Source organism: Halichoerus grypus, chromosome 6 (genome assembly GCF_964656455.1).
Source record: "Halichoerus grypus chromosome 6, mHalGry1.hap1.1, whole genome shotgun sequence".
In the NCBI taxonomy this organism is placed as follows: Eukaryota; Metazoa; Chordata; class Mammalia; order Carnivora; family Phocidae; genus Halichoerus; species Halichoerus grypus.
The window spans coordinates 157,228,176-157,253,588 of NC_135717.1; the positions used below are offsets into that span (position 1 = coordinate 157,228,176).

At 37.3% G+C, this 25,413-nt stretch overlaps 1 protein-coding gene across 5 annotated transcripts in view; it reads right to left on the minus strand.

The window, feature by feature from the left end:
* ANKS1B (ankyrin repeat and sterile alpha motif domain containing 1B) overlaps positions 1–25,413 on the minus strand; it is a 1,091,613-nt gene that overhangs the window by 438,509 nt on the left and 627,691 nt on the right. For 4 of the 5 annotated variants that reach the window (XM_078076454.1, XM_078076453.1, XM_078076452.1 and 1 more), the window contains exons 13-14: positions 24,436–25,025; positions 22,404–22,476 (exon numbers count right to left, since the gene is read on the minus strand). In XM_078076454.1, coding sequence (XP_077932580.1) covers positions 22,404–22,476; positions 24,436–25,025 — 663 coding nt within the window. The remainder of the gene's footprint in view (positions 1–22,403; positions 22,477–24,435; positions 25,026–25,413) is intronic. The other variant, XM_078076455.1, reaches the window with a different exon arrangement.

Below are 25,413 nucleotides of genomic sequence, written 5' to 3' on the forward strand. Positions count from 1 at the left end.
TTCTCCAGCTTAGAATTTTATAGCTGAGAATATATGTGGCCAATAAAGAGATTCAAGATCTAAGAGACACACGGGCTTAGGGACGTCACTGTCAGTATACAGGGTCAGCCTCGCATATGCCCATGTCCTGTGTATCTATCACTGTATCAAAAAATGTGCACAAAACTATGCGTGCTTCAAGAATATGTGAGCAGATAAAATATATATTAAATTTATATTAGAGATCCCACACCTATACACACTAAAACTCTCTTATTTGACATCTTATAATTTGAAATGTTTCATTTAATCCTTTCCCAAATCTACTATGGCTGATATTTATTTAAGGTCTGAACTGTTGTTGATCTCATGCTCAGATCTTCCCAAATGGAAGAGAGACTCTACATCATTCTCTGATAGACTTTGGTGATATTTTTTTTTTATTATTATGTTATGTTAATCACCATACATAACATCATTAGTTTTTGATGTAGTGTTCCATGATTCATTGTTTGTGTATGACTTTGATATTTTTAGCACTGATCATAGGTATGAAAACTTTCAACTCCAGAAATCCAGAGTCTGGAGTACTCTCAGGAATTTGGAAACTCTTTTAGAAATTGGTAATTCTTCATTAATGCTGTGTTTCCTTTGTCTACAAGCATTTTTCCTCTCTCAAGATGGATGTGTGTGTACGTGTGTGCACACATGAATCTATACATATATATACATATGTATGTGGGAGGGATTGGAAATTACTTTCTTTTAAAGTGTATTTGCATTTTTCCTGCAAGAGGCCTCACAGTTTCCAGGAGACTTTCCGAGCAATTGATGACTCAGAAAGGGTTAAATATTAGTAAATAACAGACATCTCTCACAGACTACCCTCTCCCTTTTCCTACAGCTACTACTGTTAAGCTTGGGTTGTCACTTTCCCTTGGGTCTGGATGACTGTGACAGCAGCATAGTCACCTGTCTGCCTTTAAGCTCTCTAAGCTCCCGACTACACACAACCAACCGCTTGTTAGCATAATCTTTTAAAAAATAATTTACTGACTACTTTATCAAATTTGTTGAGGAGAGACTGATGGTACTACAAGTTGAACTGCAGTCAAACTTAACGATTGTGTTGCAAGCATGCATGTGCTTACACACTTGGTCTTTGTTCATTGTCCTGGAATTCCTCTCTATTCCTGTTTTTATTAGTGGGGAAAATGGCCTTACTGTTTTGTTCATAGAGTAAACAAATTTTTCTTTAATATATAAAAATGAACTAGAAAATCTATCTTACTGGTCACTTCTTCAAGAAGAAAAGTCAAAAAAAAATTTTTTTTGGTTGTTGTTGGTTTTTTTTAATTTTTGCTTTGTTTTGTTTTCAGAAACCTTCCAGAAGATGAATGGTCTATGCATGAATACAAAGCAACTATCTTACCGAGTGCTTATAAACTGCATTGAATTGCCTGGAGAGAAAAATGACCACAATGACCTCTAATTTTAAGGTAAAGAGACTTCTGGAGAGGCAACATAATAATAACTAACAGACCTTTGCAGTTTATAAGTGCTTTCATACAAATTATCCCATTTAATTATAATAAGAAGAAATCTATTATTCTCACTGTAAAGAATAAGGAAATGAAGGCTTCAAATGATGAAGTAACTTGTCCAAGGTCATGCAGCCAGTAAGAAATGGGAACTGTGACCCTAACTTACATTTTCTGACACCATATTTCATATTCTTCCACATATGATTAATAGCTTCCCAACCTGTCATGTGAAATTTTAGTGCTGTAATTTTATTAAGTACCCCTGAAATCCTGGTACTCAAGTCACTGACCCACAGAACAGGTTAAATAAAGAGGGCCTTTTTTGAAAGGGTAAGGAAAAACAACATTGATATTGAAAGGGTAAGGAAACAACATTCTAGTGCTTGTTTATAGCATGGAGAAAGCTAGAAGTCCCCTGTAGAAAGGTCTTCACAGAGGCGCTACCTTATCACTGCACATCTGGCTATGTATAAGTCACAGGTAGAATACTCCCCTTTCCCCCAGTGATAGGGTTGTTCCTAATCTAGTTAGCTATCTTTTACAAAATGACCCATGGGGGAAATTCCTTCCAGAGTTTCAAGCTAGGAAAGAGTTCCTTTCTCTATGTACCTTGATAATATTTTCTTTATAATGACAGCTCTGTAGCCCACTTTTGTTTTGGCTTGCCAAGAAACTTAGAGCCAAGTTGTATGCTTAGTTGCAATCATTCTCCTTAGGTTTTCTGGAATATTTTCTTTCCTTTATCGCTCATCTAAAATTTTTCTTTTAAACTCTCTGGTTCGTATCTTTTACTATTGCTTTAATGGGGTCTTATTTTACTGTAATTATATCCTTTATTGTAAGCCTTCTCAAGTCTTTTTTGAAGACAGGCGGAATATAAATATACACTCTAAGTAACACTAGTAAGAATATGAGCACTTACTCCATTAAAAAAAATAACAAAATTATACCAGGTACAAATGGTTTATTTAAATGCTTGAGAAGCTCTGGCAGAAGACATTTGTGTTGTGAATGCACAGGGTAATAAGGGTAATGGAGTCTTGTTTTCTTTCCTTTATTCTTTTTTTTCTTTTTTTTTTTATTGCCCTAAGAACATTTAACATGAGATCTATGCCCTCTTAACAAATTTTTAAGTGCACAATACAGTATTGTTAACCACAGAGCACAATGTTGCACAGCAGATCTCTAGAACTTTTGCATCTTGCAAACTAAAATTTTATACCTGTTGAATAGCAACTCCCCATTCCCCGTCCCCAAAGCTCCTGGCAAGCACCACTCTATCCTCTGTATCTTTTTTTTTTTTTTTAATTTTATTATGTTCTGTTAGTCACCATACAATACATCATTGGTTTTTGATGTGGTGATCCACGATCCATTGTTTTCGTATAACACCCACTGCTATACGAAATATGCAGTATGTGCCGTCCTTAATACCCATCACTGGGCTAAACAATCCGCCCTCCCCCCTCCCCTCTAAAACGCTGTTTGTTTCTCAGAGTCCATAGTCTCTCATGGTTCATCTCTCCCTCCAATTACCCCTCCCCATTTTCCCCTTCCTTCTCCTAATGTCTTCCATGTTATTCCTTATGTTCCACAAATAAGTGAAACCATATGATAATTGACTTTCTCTGCTTGACTTATTTCACTTAGCATAATCTCCTCCAGTCCCATCCATGTGGATGTAAAAGTTGGGTATTCATCTTTTCTGATGGCTGAGTAATATTCCATTGTACATATGGACCACATCTTCTTTATCCATTCATCTGTTGAAGGGCATCTCGGCTCTTTCCACAGTTTGGCTATTGCAGACATTGCTGCTATGAACATTGGGGTGCATATGGCCCTTCTTTTCACTACATCTGTGTCTTTGGGGTAAATACCCAGTAGTGCAATTGCTGGGTCATAGGGTAGCTCTATTTTTAAATTTTTGGGGCACCTCCACACTGTTTTCCAAAGTGGCTGTACGAACTTGCATTCCCACCAACAATGTAAGAGGGTTCCCCTTTCTCCACAACCTCTCCAACATTTGTTGTTTCTTTCCCTGTCCATTTTTGCCATTCTAACTGGTGTAAGGTGATATCTCAATGTGGTTTTGATTTGGATTTCCCTGATGGCTAATGATGATGAACATTTTTTCATGTGTCTGTTAGCCATTTGTGTGTCTTCTTCAGAGAAGTGTCTTTTCATATCTTCTGCCCACTTTTTGACTTGATTATTTGTTTTTTGGGTGTTGAGTTTGAGAAGTCCTTTATAGATCTTGGATACCAGCCCTTTATCTGTAGTGTCATTTGCAAATATCTTCTCCCATTCTGTGGGTTGCCTCTTTGTTTTGTTGACTGTTTCCTTTGCTGTGCAGAAGCTTTTTATCTTGAGGAAGTCCCAAAAGTTCATTTTTGCTTTTGTTTCACTAGCTTTTCGAGATGTATCTTGAAAGAAGTTGCTGTGGGCGATGTCAAAGAGGTTACTGCCTATGTTCTCCTCTAGGATTTGGATGGATTCATGTCTCACATTGAGGTCTTTCATCCACTTTGAGTTTATCTTTGTGAATGGTGTTAGAGAATGGTCGAGTTTCATTCTTCTGCATGTGGCTGTCCAATTTTCCCAGCACCATTTATTGAAGAGACTGTCTTTTCTCCATTGCATGTTTTTTCCTGCTTTGTCAAAGATTATTTGACCATAGAGTTGAGGGTCCATACCTGGGTTCTCTATTCTGTTCCATTGCTCTATATGTCTGTTTTTGTGCCAGTACCATACTGTCTTGGTGATCACAGCTTTGTAATAGAGCTTGAAATCGGGCAACGTGATGCCCCCAGCTTTGTTTTTCTTTTTCAACATGTCCTTGGCGATTCGGGGTCTTTTCTGATTCCATACAAATTTTAGGATTGTTTGTTCCAGCACTTTGAAAAATGTCATTGGAATTTTGATCAGGATGGCACTGAAGGTATAGATTGCTCTGGGTAGCATAGACATTTTAACAATGTTTATTCTTCCGATCCATAAGCACGGAATATTTTTCCATCTTTTTCTGTCTTCTTCAGTTTCTTTCATGAGTGTTTTGTAGTTCCTAGAGTATAGATCCTTTACCTCTTTGGTTAGGTTTATTCCGAGGTATCTTATGGTTTTTGGTGCTATTGTAAATGGAATCGTTTCTCTAATTTCTCTTTCTACAGTTGCGTTGTTAGTGTATAAGAAAGCAACTGATTTCTGTGCATTGATTTTGTATCCTGCCACATTACTGAATTGCTGGATGAGTTCTAGTAATTTGGGGTGGAGTCTTTTGGGTTTTCCACATAAAGTATCATTTTGTCTGCGAAAAGAGAGAGTTTGACTTCTTCTTTGCCAATCTGAATACCTTTTATTTCTTTTTGTTGTCTGATTGCTGTTGCTAGGACTTCTAGTACTATGTTGAACAATAGTGGCAAGAGTGGGCATCCTTGATGTGTTCCTGATCTTAAGGGAAAGGCTCTCAGCTTTTCCCCATTGAGGATGATATTCGCTATGGGTTTTTCATAGATGGATTTTATGAACTTGAGGAATGTTCCCTCTATCCTATACTCTGAAGAGTTTTAATCAGGAAAGGATGTTGTATTTTGTCAAATGCTTTTTCTGCATCAATTGAGAGGACCATATGGTTCTTCTCCCTCCTCTTATTAATGTGTTCTATCACATTGATTGATTTGTGAATGTTTCCCTTGCATTCTGGGGATAAATCCCACTTGGTTGTGGTGGATGATCCTTTGAATGTATTGTTGGATCCTATGAGCTAGGATTTTGTTGAGGATTTTGGAATCCATATTCATCAGGGATATCGGTCTGAAATTCTCCTTTTTGATGGGGTCTTTGCCTGGTTTGGGGATTAAGGTAATGATGGCCTCATAGAATGAGTTTGCAAGTTTTCCTTCTGTTTCTATTTTTTGAAACAGCTTCAGTAGAATACGTATTATTTCTTCTTTGAATGTTTGGTAGAATTCCCCAGGGAATCCATCAGGCCCTGGACTCTTGTTTTTTGGGAGGTTTTTGATCACTGCTTCAATCTCATTACTGGTTATTGGCCTATTCAGGTTGTCAATTTCTTCCTGTTTCAGTCTTGGCAGCTTATAGGTTTCCAGGAAGTCCTCCATTTCATCCAGATTGCTCAGTTTATTGGCATATAGTTGTTGATAATAATTTCTAATAATTGTTTCTATTTCCTTGGTGTTAGTCGTGATCTCTCCCCTTTCATTCATAATTTTATTAATTTGGGTCCTTTCTCTTTTCTTTTGGATAAGTCTGGCCAGTGGTTTATCGATCTTATTAATTCTTTCAAAGAACCAACTTCTAGTTTCGTTGATCTGATCTACTGTGTTTCTGATTTCTAATTCATTGATTTCTGCTCTAATTTTAATGATTTCTCTTCTAGTGCATGGCTTAGGCATTGTTTGTTGCTTTTTCTCTAGTTCTTTAAGGTGTAGAGTTAGTTGGTGAATTCGGGATTTTTCTATTTTTTGAGTGAGGCTTGGATGACTATGTATTTCCCCCTAGGACTGCCTTTGCAGTATCCCATAGGTTTTGGACTGATGTGTTTTCGTTCTCATTGGTTTCCATGAATTGTTTGAGTTCTTCTTTGATTTCCTGGTTGACCCAAAAATTCTTGAGCAGAGTGGTCTTTAGCTTCCAAGTGTTTGAATTTCTGCCAAATTTTTTCTTGTGATTGAGTTCCAGTTTTAGAGCATTGTGGTCTGAGAATATGCAGGGAATAATCTCAATCTTTTGGTATCGATTGAGACCTGATTTGTGACCCAGTATATGGTCTATTCTGGAGAAAGTTCCATGTGCGCTCGAGAAGAATGAGTATTCTGTTGTTTTAGGGTGGAATGTTCTGTAAATATCTATGAGGTCCATCTGGTCCAATGTATCATTCAAAGCTCTTGTTTCCTTGTTGATATTCTGCTTAGATGATCTGTCCATTGCTGAGAGTGGAGTATTGAAGTCTCCTACAATTAACGTGTTGTTATCAATATGACTATTTATTTTGGTTAACAGTTGGCTTATGTAGACAGCTGCTCCCATGTTGGGGGCATAGATATTTACAATTGTTAGATCTTCTTGTTGGATAGACCCTTTAAGAATGATATAGTGTCCTTCTGTGTCTCTTATTACAGACTTTAGTTTAAAATCTAATTTGTCTGATATAAGAATTGCTACCCCAGCTTTCTTTTGAGGTCCGCTGGCATGGAAGATGGATCTCCATCCCTTCACTTTCAGTCTGGATGTATCTTTAGGTTCAAAATGAGTCTCTTGTAGACAGCATATGGATGGGTCCTGTCTTTCTATCCAATCTGCAACCCTGTGCCGTTTTATGGGAGCGTTTAGGCCATTCACGTTGAGAGTGATTATTGAAAGATATGAATTAATTGTCATCATGTTGCCTGTGAAGATGTTGTTTTTATAGATTGTCCCTGTAAATTTCTGTTGTATATCACTCTTGGGGTCTTTCTCCTTTTATAGAACCCTCCTTAATATTTCTTGCAGGGCCGGCTTAGTGGTCACATATTCTTTCAGTTTCTGCCGGTTGTGGAAGCTCTGCATCTCTCCACCCATTCTAAATTAAAGCCTTGCCAGATAAAGTATTCTTGGCTGCATGTTCTTCTCATTTAGTACCCCGAATATGTCTTTCCAGGCCTTTCTGGCTTGCCAGGTCTCTGTGGATAGGTCTGACATTATTCTGATGTTCCTCCCTCTGTACGTAAGGAATCTCTTCCCCCTAACTGCCCTTAAGATGGTTTCCTTGGTTCTAAGATTTGCAAGTTTTACTATTACATGCCGGGGTGTTGGCCTGTTTTCCTTGATCTTGGGAGGGGTCCTCTCTGCCTCTAGGACTCGAATATTTGTTTCATTCCCCAGATTAGGGAAGTTCTCAGCTACGATTTGCTCAAATACATCTTCTAGCCCTCTCTCTCTCTCCACTCCCTCCGGGATTCCAATTATTCTGACATCGGAACGCTTCATGGTGTCACTTATTTCTCTGATTCTATTTTCATGGATTCTGAGTTGTTTTTCCCTGGCCTCCTCTTTTCCCTTTTTATCTATTATATTGTCTTCCAGGTCACTTCTTCGCTCTTCTGCCTCAGTTACCCTAGCTGTTAGATTATCTAGATTGGTTGGATCTCATTGATAGCATTTTTAAGTTCTGCCAATTCAGCTTTCATTTCTGCCCTTAGAGACTCTGTGTTGCCATTAATTGATTTCTCCATTCTAGCCATTGTCTTCAGAATTGCTAGCCTGAATTCCATCTCCAACATCTTGGTTATATCTTTATCCATTTGTAAATCTGCAGCATAAGTCATAATCTCTGAGTCTTTTCTATTTTGGGGGCTCCTCCTCCTAGTCATTCTGTTGATGGGTGTTTGAGGGAATGTATAGAGTCCAAATTATTGACCAGAACCCAAGCAAGATGAACCTGTTCTCTTGGGACCTTAGAGTTGCTGGCCTCTTGTTTTCCCAGCCTGTCTTCTGGGGGAGGGGCCTGCCGTGCTGTTACTCAGGCAACCCTGCTTGGGCGGAGTTGCCCTGCGCCCCTGTGGTGGGGGATGGGCTCAGCGGGAATCAGTTTTGGGGGCTTTTGTTCTCTGGCGCCTTTCCCTGGCGGCTTTCCGCATCTCTTCCGCAAGTCAGAGCAGAAGAGACCATTTCCAACCCTCTGCCTCAGAGCAGAGAGATCACAGTCTGTTCTTCAGTGAGCTCTCCAGGCCACACTGTCTCCGTTTCTGTCCGTGCTGCTATAAACTGCAGCATCCTGGGTTGTGTGCCCCTCCGCAGCGCTCCCAGTCCTGCCTCCAGGTCAGGGCACGTCTCTGCCCTTTGTGCTTCTAAAACCGCCAGCCGCTCCCAGTTTGCGGGCGCGACCCCGCTGCTCCGGGTTTCCGTCCGGGGGGCTGCAGTTCACCGGCGCGACCCCGCCGCTCGGGGTTTCCACCCCGGGGGCTGCCCTAAAGTCCTTTCCCCGCTGCTACCAGTCTGCGAGTCTGTGCCCCGTCTGCAGCACGTGAGGCTGTCGCTCATCGGAGGTGTAGGATCCCCACAGCCAGGCACCCTCTCACTGCCGTTTATCCTACGATATCTGCCCGCAGAATCATGGCTCCCTGCTTCCTACCTCAAAACCAACCGCCTCTGCTATTCTGTTTGTAGAGATCCAGATCTTCTTACATCTCAGGCTGGTTTCGTGGGTGCTCAGAGTGGTCTGGTAGATATCCAGCTCAATTCCAGGGACCAGTTGAAATAAGGTCCCCTACTCCTCTGCCATCTTTCCCCCCCATCCTCTGTTTCTATGAGTTTGACTGTTTTAGATACCTCATATGCTATAGACTGAATGTTTGTGCCCTCCAAAATTGTTGAAATCGAATCCCTAGTGTGATGGTATTTGGAGGTGGAAACTTTGGGAAGTGAGCCCTCATGAATGGGATCAGTGCCCTTATAAGAGACCCCAGAGAGCTCCCTTGTCCCCTTTCATCATGTGAGGACACAGTGAAGAGATGGTTGCATGAACTAGGAAGTGGGCTCTCACCACGAATTCACTCACGAATTTGTCAGCTCCTTGATCTTGGACTTCCCAGCCTCCACAACTGTGAGAAATAAATTGTTGTTGTTTATAAGCCACCCAGTCTGCAGTATTCTATTAGAGCAGCCTGAATGGACTAAGATATATAAGTGGAATCATGCAGTATTTGTCCTTCTGTGTCCGGCTTATTTCACTTAGCATCATGTCTTCCAGGCAAAGAGGTATATGAAAAGATGCTCAAGATCACTTATCATCAGGAAAATGCAAATCAAAATTACAATGAAGTATCATCTCACACTTGTTAGGATGGCTATTATATATAAAAAAAAGGATAACAAGTGTCGGCAAGGAGGTCAGAAAAGGGCAACCTTATGCATTGTTGGTGGGAATGTAAAGTGGGGCAGCCACTCTGGAAAACAGTATGGAATTGCTTCAAAAAATTAAAAATAGGACCACCATGTGATCCAGCAATCCCACTTCTGCATATTTATTCAAAAGAATTGAAATCAGGATCTCAATGAGATATCTGCCCTCTCATATTCATTGCAGGATTACTCACAACAGCCACACTATGGAAACAACCTAAATGTCCATCTCAGTGGATCAATGGATAAAGAAAACATGGTATATAACTAGAATGGAATATCATTCAATCTTTAAAAAAAGGAAGACAATCTTTCTTTTATTTTTATAAGAAAGGTTCAATGTCACTATAATGAGCCTTTCATGTGTTAGCAACAGTAAATGATAAGGTATTTGCTATCGTACATTGCACTTTTATTTAAAGAAACCTTAGTAAAAAAAATAAATAAAAATAAAAAAACCTTAGTATTTCACTTATGTTTTATGATTATGAACACACGGTATGATATGAATAGATAAGAGATAATTTTCTTAGAAAATTCCTGGTTGATACAGAAATTGATAAAGAAATCAATCTGTATATATCTCACATCTATAATTATGTCACGTATACAATTCTGATTATTGTAGGTATAATCCACATGTCCTATACATGTACACACATAGAAGCATGCACACATTTTTCAAAACAATGGCTACACAGAGAAAATCAGTTAGTATATAGTCCCTAAGGATCAAAACTGGGGAAACACCCTTTATGGTCTGATTAATACCAACAGAGGAAAAGAAAACTGGCTGAGAAGGTACAAAGTGAACCAGAAAGACCTAAGAAATTTTTAGTACTGTCAAATAAAAACAAATCCAGACTTAGGCAAGGAGAAACTTAAAAAGATTATTACAACAGGGAGAATTCTCCTTCCTCAGGATTTCAGGCATCTCAAAATCAAACAGAAAAAGGCTTTTTAATTTTTTTAATAGGGAGGGGTAAAGCAAGACTATAGGAATTTTGAGGTGAAATGAAGCAAGCTGGTGGAGCTGAGCAGAGGGTATGAACAGAGTGGTATAACAGGAAATGTTTCTCTCTGTTGTCAGTTGATTCTGAATGAACTCTTTTTTTTTTTTTTTAAAGATTTTATTTATTTATTTGAGACAGAGAGAATGAGAGAGAGAGAGCACATGAGAGGGGGGAGGGTCAGAGGGAGAAGCAGGCTCCTCGCTGAGCAGGGAGCCCGATGCGGGACTCGATCCCGGGACTCCAGGATCATGACCTGAGCCGAAGGCAGTCGCTTAACCAACTGAGCCACCCAGGCGCCCCTGAATGAACTCTTAAAGAAAGATGTCCTGCATTTTAGTGCTTGCTTAGATTTGGGGGCAAGCCAAAGTTCAGGACCCTGTGGGGAAGGGAGATGCTCAACTACAGTTTGATCAGGCCAAGTCAGTGGGTAAGTAATAGGCCATTGTGAGGACTTGGTCAGTATCTGCACCCTAATGAAAAGTATACACTATTGAAATGCTAACTACTTTTTTTGCCATAAAAATTCTTATAAGAAGCTTAGTGGATTCAAGAAGCAAGCAAAGTATAGTATCAGAAATACTGCATTTATTTCCATTTGCATCACTAATGTAAGCATGATTTCAGCTAGTCATTTAAGTCTCCTACAAATCAGCATAAAGTAAGGTTTTTCAAAAGAGCTGAGATGCTTAGGAGAAAATCACTTTTGCACAAAAAAACAAAGAACTTAAATATCTTACACACCTATATCAATTAAATTATGCATTTATTATGCCAATATATTTAAAAAGGAGTATAAAATGAGGATCTGGCAACATTTCGAAGAACCTAGTTGAAATACACATATTTGAGATTTATTGGTCATTTGTCCTTAAGAAATTAAGAAGGGGAAAGCTTTATTAAAGAAGGACAGGCTGCCAAAGCACAACCCATAAAACGGAGGATGACAGTATGAGTCATGGAATTATTGAGTTGGAAAAGATCTAGTCCTACCTTTTAATTTTCAAATTAGGAAACTGAGGCTCAGGGTGAGGTGTTGTTTTCCAAGTCGCAGAGCAAGTGAGTGCAGAGTCTGGAGCAGCAGCTGGATCAGAGCAATTTTCCTCTCCGAGGGGGAACTTTACGAGTGCAACATTGTTTCACAGGTTATATACTTCACTGATTATAAAAGTAAGGTAAAGCACTTTTTCATGTGTCTGTTGGCCATTTGGATGTCTTCTTTGGAAAAATGTCTGTTCATGTCTTCTGCCCATTTCTTGATTGGATCATTTGTTCTTTGGGTGTTGAGTTTAATAAATTCTTTATAGATTTTGGATACTAGCCCTTTATCTGATATGTCATTTGCAAATATCTTCTCCCATTCTCTCACTTGTCTTTTGGTTTTGTTGACTGTTTCTTTTGCTGTGCAAAAGCTTTTTATCTTGATGAAGTCCCAATAGTTCATTTTTGCCCTTGCTTCCCTTGCCTTTGGCGATGTTTCTAGGAAGAAGTTGCTGTGGCTGAGGTCGAAGAGGTTGCTGCCTGTGTTCTCCTTTAGGATTTTGATGGACTCCTGTCTCACATTTAGGTCTTTCAACCATTTTGAGTCTATTTTTGTGTGTGGTGTAAGGAAATGGTCCAGTTTCATTCTTCTGCATGTGGCTGTCCAATTTTCCCAACACCATTTGTTGAAGAGACTGTCTTTTTTCCATTGGACATTCTTTCCTGCTTTGTCAAAGATGAGTTGACCATAGAGTTGAGGGTCCATTTCTGGGCTCTCTATTCTGTTCCATTGATCTATGTGTCTGTTTTTGTGCCAGTACCATACTGTCTTGATGATCAACATCGCTCGGCATCAGGGAAATCCAAATCAAAACCTCAATGAGATACCACCTCACACCAGTCAGAATGGCTAAAATTAACAAGTCAGGAAACGACAGATGTTGGCAGGGATGCGGAGAAAGGGGAACCCTCCTACACTGTTGGTGGGAATGCAAGCTGGTGCGGCCACTCTGGAAAACAGTGTAGAGGTTCCTCAAAAAGTTGAAAATAGAGCTACCGTACGATCCAGCAATTGCACTACTGGGTATTTACCCCAAAGATACAAATGTAGGGATCCAAAGGGGTACGTGCACCCCGATGTTTATAGCAGCAACGTCCACAATAGCCAAACTATGGAAAGAGCCTAGATGTCCATCGACAGATGAATGGATAAAGAAGATGTGGTATATATATACAATGGAATATTTTGCAGCCATCAAAAGGAATGAGATCTTGCCATTTGCAATGACATGGATGGAACTGGAGGGTATTATGCTGAGCGAAATAAGTCAATCAGAGAAAGACACATATCATATGACTTCACTGATATGAGGAATTCTTAATCTCAGGAAACAAACTGAGGGTTGCTGGAGTGGTGGGTGGTGGGAGGGATGAGGTGGCTGGGTGATAGACATTGGGGAGGGTATGTGCTATGGTGAGCGCTGTGAATTGTGTAAGACTGTTGAATCATGGACCTGTACCTCTGAAACAAATAATACATTATATGTTAAAAAAAAAAAAAGAAGAAGAAGAAGATAGCAGGAAGGGAAGAATGAAGGGGGGGAAATCGGAGGGGGAGATGAACCATGAGAGACTATGGACTCTGAGAAACAAACTGAGGGTTCTAGAGGGGAGGGGGGTGGAGGGATATGTTAGCCTGGTGATGGGTATTAAAGAGGGCACGTACTGCATGGAGCACTGGGTGTTCCATGGAACACTACCTCAAAAACTAATGATGTAATGTATGGTGATTAACATAACATAATAATAAATAAATAAATAAATAAATAAAAGTAAGGTAAAGCAATGATTTATTGTGGAATGAGAAGAATAGGTTGCAGAGAAATGTATATAGCGTAATTTCTTCTTTTTAAAACACAGGCAACAGCTATCTATATATCATCTATCTATCTATATCATCTATCTATATCTATCATCTATCTATCTATATCATCTATCTATATCATGTATCTATCTCTCTATCTATCATCTATCTATCTATCATCTATCTATCATCTATCTACCATCTGTTATCTATCAATCACTTATCTGTTTGTGATTGCATGAAACTGGAGAAAAGAGTAGACGCATATACACCATGCTAACATTGGATATTCAGAGGAGGGATAAAGCAAGAGGTAAGAAAAAATGTAAGAAAAATAGAATTTTGTGAAATATGTGAAAATGAGGATTGCAAAATTCTACCTATATAATTATTTTTAATATGTAGAAACTGAGTGTGCACATAGACAAGGACTGGAGTGTCACTAGAATATGCACACAGACCAACAATGGACATTAAAAAATAATCATTTTGATCAGGGATTGGTTTAGTAAGATTTAAAAAATTTGTGTAGTCAAATAATTTTTGCAGAAACATAAAATAAATGAAAACCACTGAAACACACTTATTTTAACTCAAAACTGACAAAAAGACTTAATCATGTATTCATTAATAGTATTTACTTGGCAAATCTTTTATTATTACATTGATAGCTATAACATTTTATGTTTCCCATATAAATGTTTATATATATGTGATTATATGTGTCTATTATATATAAATTATAATTTGTTTATCATTGTTTACTAAACTGACATATACTTTTAATTGAAAGGTGTAGACAATAAACATAAAAGTAATGTATATTCACTGTAAAAACTTCAGAAAATTCAGGAGAGAAGAAAATAATAATCACTGATAAGTTTTCCCCGAGATATTCAGTTAAATTTTTGCATCCATCCTCCAGATCTTTTTCATGCATGTATATTCAAAAATGGGATTATAATTTACTTCATTATCTACTCTTTTCACTTAGTAATAAATTATGGCTATATTTCCATGGTAATAAATATAGACTAATGTCATTTTTAATTAGATATTTAATATTTGATCATAGAGAATTACAGTTACTCATTTTATAAATTTTCTATAAATGGTCATTTGGTTTGATTTTATGTTTTGAAGGATTATAAAAAATGCTGAGATGAACATCTTTATGTACACTTACTTTGCTCTTGTCCTATTGCTTCCTTAGGATACATTCCTATAAGTGATAGTGTTGGGTACCATTGTTCTTAAACTTACAAAACATTTCATTTCCTAATTCTCTAGAAGTTAATATTTGAGTACCAAAAATACAAGTAGATGAGAAGTCTTTTTTATCAGGACAGTGTATCAAAGGAACAACCAGTATAAACTATAAAATTTTTTTCATGGCTAAGTGACCCATGTTTGTCAGTTAATTCTTCATTATATTTTAGGAAGACAAATTTGTATTTAAAAGCAATCATTATGAGGATCCATAACTTATGAAGGTCTATTAGCTATATTTCCAATTAGTCTCAATTACGTTTACCTCTGTAGGGGCCCAGGGCAGGCTGCCCAAAATGTGCCACAATGGCATGCTGATTATTTTGAATTGAAGCTACTTAGGAAACAGCTGGTACAAGAACACTCAGATCATCCCCTGTCCCCCTGAAAGCAAGAAATAAATCTCCCACATGGAAGGTACTCCACCCTGTACTAAGAAGTAAAAAAATATCCTTATCACCAGAGATAAGAACTTCAAAGCCAAGAAAAACTGTAGAAACAAACCTTATTACTTTTTTACTAATCAACTACCTCAGCCAAAATTCTGCTTAAAATTCCTTACTAATTAAAGCTCCCAAACATCTGTTTTCTTTATCCTGTCAGTTCTTCACAAATTTATTGTCTCTGTCTAAAAAGTATAAAAACTGCCTGCCTTGGTCATTTCCTTAGGTCTCAATTTCAGTTTTGAGCCTCCATGCATATGTAGGAAAACTTCGATTTTTTTCCTATTAATCTGTCTTATATAAATTTAATTCTTAGTCCAGTTGGAAGACCTTAAAGGGCAGAGGAAGAATTTTTCTTTCCCAGTATGAATTGCTAATGGTAAACTTTATAAAATGCACTGATATTTTAGACTATGGACTCTGAGAAACAAACTGAGGTTTCTAGAGGGGAGGGGGGGTGGGGGAGATGGGTTAGCCTGGTGATGGGTATTAAGGAGGGCACGTTCTGCATGGAGCACTGGGTGTTATACGCAAACAATGAATCATGGAACACTACATCAAAAACTAATGATGTAATGTATGGTGATTAACATAACATAATAAAATAAAACTAAATTTAAAAAAATAAAGTAAAATAAAAATGTATATTAAAAAATGCACTGATATTTACATAGAAGTTGTTCAACTACTATTTTGAAAGTATCTTACAAAGAAGATTTTTGGCAGCTGCTTTCCAGCTTTATGGTGAATGTGTAAGAAGTACAGCCTATCAAAAATATCATCCATATCTTGAAGGTACTTATATGTATTAGAAATAAATAATGGGCCACTATCCACCCTTTGTTTCTTTGGGAAAAAAAATTTTAAGAGAAAATAGAAGGGAAAAGAGCAATCAAAGAGGGTAGATGTCATCCAGTACAGTCTACTATGAACTAGGAATGTAGCTAACTACTTTCTCATGTAGTAATTCATTAGATTTTTCCAATGATGATGAGGGAAGGTAGACATTATTTGTTATAGCTGTTTTCTGTATGAAGAAGTGAGGTTTAGGCTGATGAAATGATTTTCTCAAGGTCACAATACGAGTAATTGTTAGAGTGCATATTCAAACCTATGTCAAAAAATAAAGTTGTTAACAATTTGAGCTTCCTAGTGATAGAACATATTGTCTCTGAAAGTAGTGAGCTTATCATCATGGGTCGTATTGGAGCAGATGTTGGTTGATTATATGTGAAAGATGTTATGAAAAGTATTCCAGTACAACTGAGAGACTGTACTTGCTCACTGCTCTAGGCCTCTTCTAGAAAGCTTAAGTATTTTGTTGAATTGAAAACAATGTACCAATTCTAACTATTGATACATCATAAGCAAATATTAGGCCACAGAGTAATACTCAACTATTTCATTTTTAAGAGAGACCTAATTTCACATGTGATTACTTATAATTTCAAAACGAGAAAAATCTCAGCCCTATTCTAATGATCAAAATCTATATTGTGTAGGTTATTTTAGTTTTTAATGACTATTTGGAATGAATGGTGTTAAATAAATTTTAGTGGCTATTGTGCTAAGAACACAATTGTTTGGTTGATTAAACACTATCTCTTGATAAAGATTAACTCACGGTAGCCTAACAATTACTGTAATTCACATTTTTACATAGCTATTCTATTATTAAGGGATTTCTTAGATTTAATCTATCTGAAAAAAAAGTTACTCAGTGAAGTGTTATATAAAATATAATAAAAATAAGTCTTCTCTTAATTTGGACAAAATAGGGTGCTTGTATGCTAACATATTCTACTACCCACCTTCCCCAGTTGGTTCTATTAAAAATAGTGCTGTAAAAAGAAATAAAAATCAAAAATAAATTATGCCCGTTGCAAAGCATTTCACAGAGAGGTTTTTAATGTGCAATTTAACAGTTCATGGAAAAAGGAATATTGCTGGAGGCAAGGAAAAGTCTTCCTCTGAAAATAAGTGAAACCCAGGTCATTATCAGCATTTATGCATTCACTTTGGGACACAGGAGATATTCAGAGCTGTGACTAATTTAAATACATGATCATGTGACCGAATACTTTGGGAGGGCTTTGGAGCTGGAGCTAAAGCTTTCTATATACCAATAGTCAGGCTTAAGGTTAGGGGTTAATCCTAGGTTAAGGGTTCTACCCTTAACCACTCTCAGTTGGCTCCCTTTAGTGCATATGGGTATGATTTGAGCTAAAGAGAAAGAAGCAAAGGGCTGGCTTCTGTTGTTTTGTGTAGGTAGTGTATTTGATTGAAAGCTTAGTGGATTTCAGGAAGAAACAAACCTAATTTTGAAGCAGTTGACTTCGACAAATTACTTATTTTTTCTGAGCCTTTCTTCATCTGTAAAATGGGTATAATAACACCTCACCCAGTTATTTTGAGAATTGAATGAAAAATGTTCACAGGAGAAAAGTGCACAGTATTTGACACACAGTAAGAAAGGAATACATTTCAGCTTTTTTCCTCTTTGTCATTTCCATAATAGGACAACTCTGGAAAACTGTAAATACTTTTTTTTTAATGTGTTCTCCTAGAGTTTAAAGAATGATATTCCCAACAACAACTTCAGCAGAAAAACAGCTATCAGCTGCATCGTTGGCAAAGTACCTCTTGATGCTTATCTAGAGGTATGTGAGCAAATACCAAAGGCCTGAAAGCAGCCAAAACATCAGGGAGGAGCAGCTTCTGGGGCTGTGGAGATGTCTGTCCAGACCACCCAGAAAGAGACCCTCTTTGTGGAAAGGGCCGAGTGAGCACTCTCTGTTCTTGCAGACTTGGGCGAAGGTGGAGCTTAGATCAGAAGAGAGAACACTTATTCTGTCTTAGTGAGTTCCTAGGTTCCTAGAAACTCTCCATGGAGGATCTCTACAGCTATGAGGGACTCTGAACTGTAACTTGGCCCTCAGACTCTTAGAGGAAGACGAGCAAAAGCTTAGAAAGTGGAGTTGCAGATTAATGTTAGTGACTGTTTTCAGAGCTATGAGCTCTCCAGCAAATAGCTTGAGTTATGCTTTATGTATCCAATATAGTGTATTCTATGATAAAATCTTTTACAAATTCATTTTAATAGCTTTCATTTACAATTAAAATTTAGATGGAATTGATATCTTGGCGAAAGTAGGTTTTTAAAAGATAAGACTAGAATATTTCTCTTTGAATATAATTTAATGTTAAGTATAAGAAAAAAGATCCCAGCCTTAAAAAATACCTTTTAACTAAATGCTACTTTTTATATTCATGTACCTGAAATGATTCCAATACAGTCCATACACCTGTAGTCTGTCTAGTGTGGCAGCAGATTATTGAAGCTAGTTTAGAAGTAGGAGGGTGTTCATAAGATTATCTACCACCCTGTATTATAAAGTCTGGGCACTTAATTATTTGGAATATTTGCTGTATATGTGTAATAATAAGCAAGTCCTACGGAGCCAATTATTGCCTCCACTTAAGTTTTCCTCAATCTCATGAAGAAGATCATCAACCTGATTCTTAGCAAGTGTGACAATTTTGAGGTAGTTACAATGAACATAGTAAATTTCCTAATTTGAAAGTGCTTCCTTGTGATAAAAGGACAATGGTTAAGAAATGTGACTTCAAGAAAGACTCCTCATAAAAGCAACTTAGAATATGAGTAGTTATATTTTAACTAAAATCTTTACTGATCAAAATGATAAGAAAGATTTCCTAAGTATCTTCCTGTGTGGCATACACTCTAGAAAGATAAGTCATGCATATTTTGATAAGAAGGCAAAAGAATTACATTTATTGATCACCTGCTATATTCTAGGCTATAGTAGTACAAGTGCATAATTTAATCTTGCAGAGGTCTTAGGAGGTGGTTGTTAAAAATCTGAATTTATAGGGGAGGAAACTGAGATCAAATAGGTCACAGAGCCAGTGAACTGCAATCCTGGGATTTGAAGCTGAGTCCATCTAATTTCAAAACCGGTTCTCTGAAAAAATCCTATACGTGGCAGGATGTAACTATGTAGAATGTACTATCACATCACATATCCAGCATCACCAAAGAACAGGATGTTCTATACAACATGAGGTATTCAGTACAGTTGACTCCTACTACCAGTGCCAATTTGCTTGACATTTGAATCTGACTTCAAGTGGGAAACCAGAAGTTTATGTTTGTGAAAATTGTCTATTAATATTATTCTGAGTGAGAACTTAATATAGATTCAGTAAATTTTATTTACTGCTATTTCTACCTTAGTCCTGGATAGTTGATGTTGCTGGATAAGTTTCAAATTACTATAGAGTTGTTGAGGAAATTAAAAAAAAAAAAAAAAAGAAGAAATGGTTTTCTACGAGTAGAACTAGTTTGATGATTCATAGAGACTGCTCAAACTTTGAGCTGGTTCCTATTTTTAGGAGTGAAGAGGAGAGATTTTCAAATCCTTCGGTCCAATAAATATTTTGTTTACAAAATACCTGAAATTGCAAATGTGCAGGTAGTAGGGAGGGCAAACAAAAACACTGAAACAAAATGGGAAAGAGCATGGAAAATGTAATGCTCATCCTTGATCCATCATGTATCTCCATTGCTTCTGATTTTATTCTCCCAAAAATTGTCTTCTGAGGTTTTTAGCAACAAACATCACAAACACTCATAAAGCTGTGCAGCTCTGCTAAAGCCAGGCCTAGTGCTTGGTTCAGTGACTTTTCAAAGCAAAATTCTAGACACTGTCAACACATACTAGGGAAAGCAGTATTTCCTTTCACCCATTCTAAATTTACCTCCTGTTAATTTCATTGTACCTCTCTTCGCCATTGTCAAGCAAAAAAAGAACATCCAGATTTCATAAAAATAATTTAGGCCATTTAAATCAATACAGTCTAGATTTTTCTCTTTTCTTTGCCAGGGTGTCTTGGAATTTAATGATCTCTTTTAGTAATTACTCTTCTCTGGTATCAGCTGACTGTTGGGCCTGTTACTACCTGTGTTACAATTGATGCACCACTATTCCAGGGAGCACAGCAAATGTAACATGAAGACTATGAGACTAACTGACATCATGAAGTTCTTAAAGAAAGGGCTAATGTGTGTTTATCTCCACATGTGTATATCCACAGTGTCAAACACCACATCTCCCTTGTGGTAGGGCAAGGTGGGGAGCTGAAATTTAATACATATCTATGTAAGTCTGACCCCACCTATATGCCATTGGACATGTCTCTACAATGATCGTGTATTAATATACTCATTTCTGTTGATCGGGAAATTGAATGAGTTGCCTAAGGTCAAGAGCCTAGTAAATAGCAGAACTGAGATTTGAATTCATGTCTGTCAGACTTTTTATTTCACCATGTGATTTCCCAACCACACATGGTACCCAGTAATATTTGTGGAATTTGCATGGGGTTATCACCTCTCTAGTCCATCTAGCCACAAGAGGGAAAAGCCTGCAGCCCAGTAAAGTTGTAATCCACAATGACCTAAAGGCCAATTGGAATGCCACACGGCATGGTCAATCACTTAGTGTATAATTAATATATAATTAAGAGGCAAAAATTAAGGGACATACAGAACCAGACGTTGTTAATAGTAATGAATCTGTGAGGGCTGAGTCTCTACTTTCATTTTCATTATCACTGTAGAAAAATAGTAAATAAAGGCAGGGGTAGGATGGCGGTATAAATGGCAGAAAGAGGAGAATTAGGGGAGATAATCTGTGGATTTGTTTACTACTAAAGTGCCCTTCAAAGGCAGCTTTTCCTGATTGGCATTTTTAACATTTACCCTTATTATAACATTACCCTTTCATTACAATCATATTTATATTTTTTATAATTCTGTGGTATTATCTGTTTAAAGAATTTTAGAGCATTAATGTTCAATATCACCTAAGTCTTCCAGTAGAGAAGCTCTATGTCCCTGCCTGAACATTCTCAGTGTCAGGGAATTTTCTATTGACGAAAAAAATATAAAAGCTTACCTTTGTATCAGTTAAAAATGTGCATTCCTACACTTTCTTGAAATTATTCTGTAAGCATGTCTGGAAGAACTATGTAGCAACATACATTCCTAGGCTAGTTCTCTGAATACTAGAAAAATCCTCAATGTTTATCAGCATTTCTGTATGAGAGACCTGGCTATACATGTTATCACAGAGCTAATGTCATATTTGTGTCATTAGACATATGCACACAATTTTGGTACTTTTTTGGATAATTTTTCAGTTTTAAAAATCTAAAATAAATATGCATTTCAGAAAAAAATTATGTAACCTTTTAAACAATTATCATTTAATTAAAATGGGGTCCAGTCATATTAGAGTAATTCCTTACCTGTCCCAGTATAGGAGAAATGAGTGAGATGTTCATTTAGGCCTGAATATCCCCTTCAGTGACTGCAACCCCAGATTTCCATGTCACTTCTTATCCACCCAGGCCCAGTGCATCATAAGAGAGCCATTTTCCAACTTTTCTGTGCTTAAGAGTCACATGGGGTGCTGTTTAAAAAGCCCCGGTGACTAGTCAAAGGGCCACAAAATCCCATAGCTGTTTATCCTATGATATATTTAGACTTCTCTCTCACAGACCTTAATCTTATCATCTCTACAAAACCATCAACTATCACTACTAACTTAAACATGAGTTCTTCAGAGAGCTTAGCAATCACTTGTTTTAACTCCAAATTGTATAGACCTATGTGATAATCTATGGTTATACCACTACTTAGTGGCTGGGTAGAAATGTAGACAGATCTTTTGATTCTTTCCAGAATAGTAGTTTCTCTAGCATGAACTGGACTGTTATTTTTAGGTTTAGCTATCTGGTATTTGACATCATCCATTAGTATGAAGCAAAAAGTCTTCAAAGAAAGTTGCAAATGGAATTCCACTCTGAGCTTTAATTATAGAGAAAAAAATAATACTTCATAAGGGTAATATATTAAATAGTGATTGCAAAATCAACTATTTGTGAGACACTCTGCTAGGCATTCTGAGATACATGAAGATGAGTAACACATAGTTCTTGCCATACTGGAGCTTATAACCTGGGGGTAAGTTGTTAATCACTCTGGCCAGGATGATAGGGACATTTCACTGAATGGGAAATCGTAGTGTATCAGGTCATAATATTCTACAACACACTGAAGTGCTTCATACTTAGCTCTACAAAAGTTGAAACTCCATTAATGCTAACTGGCATAGCACGTGGGGAAAAAAATCTCTCAATGTGCTGAATTGATGTACTTAAAATTGATATTTAGAGGTCATGGTTGTTTGATATGAGTGGAAGGAAATAATTTATAGCTGCTGTTATTATGAAAAAACATGAAATTATCTAAAGCCTCCTATAATTTTCTAGCTAGTTCTTGAGCACATTTATTAATTACAACATAAAAGAAAGGTTTCCTTACTTGTGGTCTCACCATTCATTTCTTTAAGTTCACTGTTAATTCCAACATCTATGGAATTCATTATTTTGTCAATCTGTGAGAAACAAAAGCCATATAAATAAATTATTAATTCACTTTTAGCATTGCATTTTAATATAATTTTCAAATGCCAGAATCATATATTCTTGATATTACTACTGCAATACCACAATTAAGAGACTGACTGAGAAAGGTTTAAAAGGAAGCAGACATCTTTTGAATTGCTTTTTAAAATATGAATTATGTTTCCCTTTCTTAAATGTTCAAAATCAGATCTTCTCTTTATATTTCTTAAAATGAACTTTGTTTGGACCTACATGGGTCAGTAAGTTAGGAATTGTGTATTCTTTAAACTCAGAAAGGGATGGGCTGAGGATAAATTCATGTGAACATGTCCATTCTCAGGCATTCTTCCTGTTCTCAGAGCACGCATCTCTCTGACTGGGGAAGGGGTGGGTTTCAGTCTGTGGGTGTGGCCATTGGAACCTAGTTCTTACTAAATGGCTTGACTAGCCACAAGCTGATTTATGACACGTAATCGCAAGAATCCAGGCATGGGGAAACACCTTAATTCTAAGAGATAGGCTAAATGTTAATTAATCCTGCTGCATTCCAAAAAGATTTTGGATGTTATTCACAGAGTTAATAAATATAAGAAATGGAGAGATTTGAATAGACTATCAATCTAGTAGTACAGTATTTATAGAAAGATATGACTATCTAAGCTTTAGCCATTTATGGTTTAATCCCCTCATCATCATCCTAGCAACCTGAGTAAGACAGCAGGTTTCAGAGAGGACAATAAGCATTACTTAAATGTCCCATTTTGCTCACCCTGAAACAGATGCAGAGAGATTAAGTGATTTTCCCAAATAGCTCAATTCAGAATGTCAATATCAGACATTTCTAGTTCTCAGAATACTATAGTGACCTATTGTGCTTCAAAACCCAATCCACCTGGCACAGTTTTTTGAGGGAGAAAATGTGACATGTTAGAATGAAATGCTAAGGGAGAGTGTGGTCCATTTTTTGAAGAAATTCAAGAAAAGGCAAGGAACTTAATTATTTTATGACGTAGTCCTCCTTAGGGACAAAGGATGATATTTCATAACCTTGCAATGGCACTTACTTTCTAACTAATTCTATAAAATGAAAGACTTTGTCTTCAAGTAGAGCTTAAATTGGTGATACATGACCTCAACATATTTTTCTTTAATGTCTCTCTGATAATTGTAAAAGGGAAATATTAAGTAATTTGGGTTTATTGTATGGCACTTGGAGAAGATCCAGGACTATTCTCTTTCTTCCCTTTCTTCCTTCCTTTCTTCCTTCCTTCCTTCCTTTCCTTCCTTCCTTCCTTCCTTCCGTCTTTTTTTTTAGAGAGAGAGAGCATGAGTGGTGGGTGAGGGGCAGAGAGAGAAAATCTTAAGCAGGCTCCATGCCCAGTGCAGAGCATGAAATGGGGCACAATCTCACAACCCTGAGATCATGACCTGAGCCAAAATCAAGAGTTGGACGTTTAAACAACTGAGCCACCTAGGCAACCCAAGCCAGGACTATTCTGTTTACCATTAAGGTTAAGATTATAAGGAGCTTTTCTGAAAATATAAGATACTTTAAAGGGGGGACGAGCTAACAAAGAATTTAGCAACTAGCAGAATGATACAGAGCTGCAGGAATACAAAGATTTTTTTTTCAATTTGTCAGCTGCAGTGCTTGGTAGGACATAATGTGAACATTCTCTTGTACCTCATAGCTAGTTATTACTTCTGCTTGATATCAATTTCTATGGAAACAATAGATTTCTCCACATGTGTGGAATTGTGTTTGTTTTTACACTAGCTGCGAAATTATCATGTATTACCCCTAGAATCTTGCCCTTCTGCTTGGAACTGTATGTGTCTGTTAATTTTTTTGTTTTTTGCCTCTGAAAGACTCAAAAAACTGAAAACTCTTCCCCCAAACTTCCCTTGCTCCAAAGTCTTATATAAAGAACAAGAAGAACAAGTCTTACTTCTTCCCATTCAGAAGTGAAAGACGGTGTTCTTTCAGAATTCCCTTTAGAACTATGTTCGGCAGTTGCAGATTCACTCCAGTTAACTCTTGATGTTTTCTCATTTGAAGGGTATGCAATGAGATCAGAATCTGATTTAGAGACATTTTTTGATAAATGCATGTCAATCAGGGCTTTTGGCAATGACCTTATTCTCCCCAAGGTACAGGCTCTCTCCACAAATCCTCCTGTGTTCATAATCCACTGGTCCCCATTCCGGGATCCACTCCTAGTTGTTCTTGTGCCAACAATGGTATGGTTTTCAAGTTGGTTGCTTTTTTTGTGAAAAATTGTTCGACTGACCACTTTGGGTTTAATTTTCTTTACCGAAGTTTCTGAGTTATTTGCTATTGGAGACTTCTTGAAAGGCAAAGGACTATTTGCCAAACTGACTTCATCTTGTCCTTCTTCACATTCATCTCTTTTCCCATAGAGATGAAATGGATTTTCAGGGGACTCACAGGCTGGAGAGGATCCATGGAGAAGGCCTGCAAATTGCCCAGGATCATATTCTTTTGGAGGATCGCTGTCCTCCTGTTGAGAAGGGCCATCTGCAAAAGAGAGGAAGAACATCAGGATGGTTGTTTATAAGAACTCCAAAAGATGATACAATAGCACTGCCTTTTCAAACTTGTGCAATACCCAGACATTTTATTTGTTGGTACAATGATATCCTCACTTTATGAAACAATCATGACCCTATAGTACCATGTATAAAATGAATATGTGTGTGTGTGTGTGTGTGTGTGTGTGTGTGTGTATGAACCACATCTTCCTGACATACCTTAGGGTACATTTCAAAGATATGAATTGAGTACTAATTGAGTAATTTTATATTGTTCTTCCTTGTCCCCAGAGCATATACTTTATATTGAATAACAAAACTGAGTTTTCTTAAAGTGAAACACCCATGTCCAAACCCTCACAATAAATGAATCA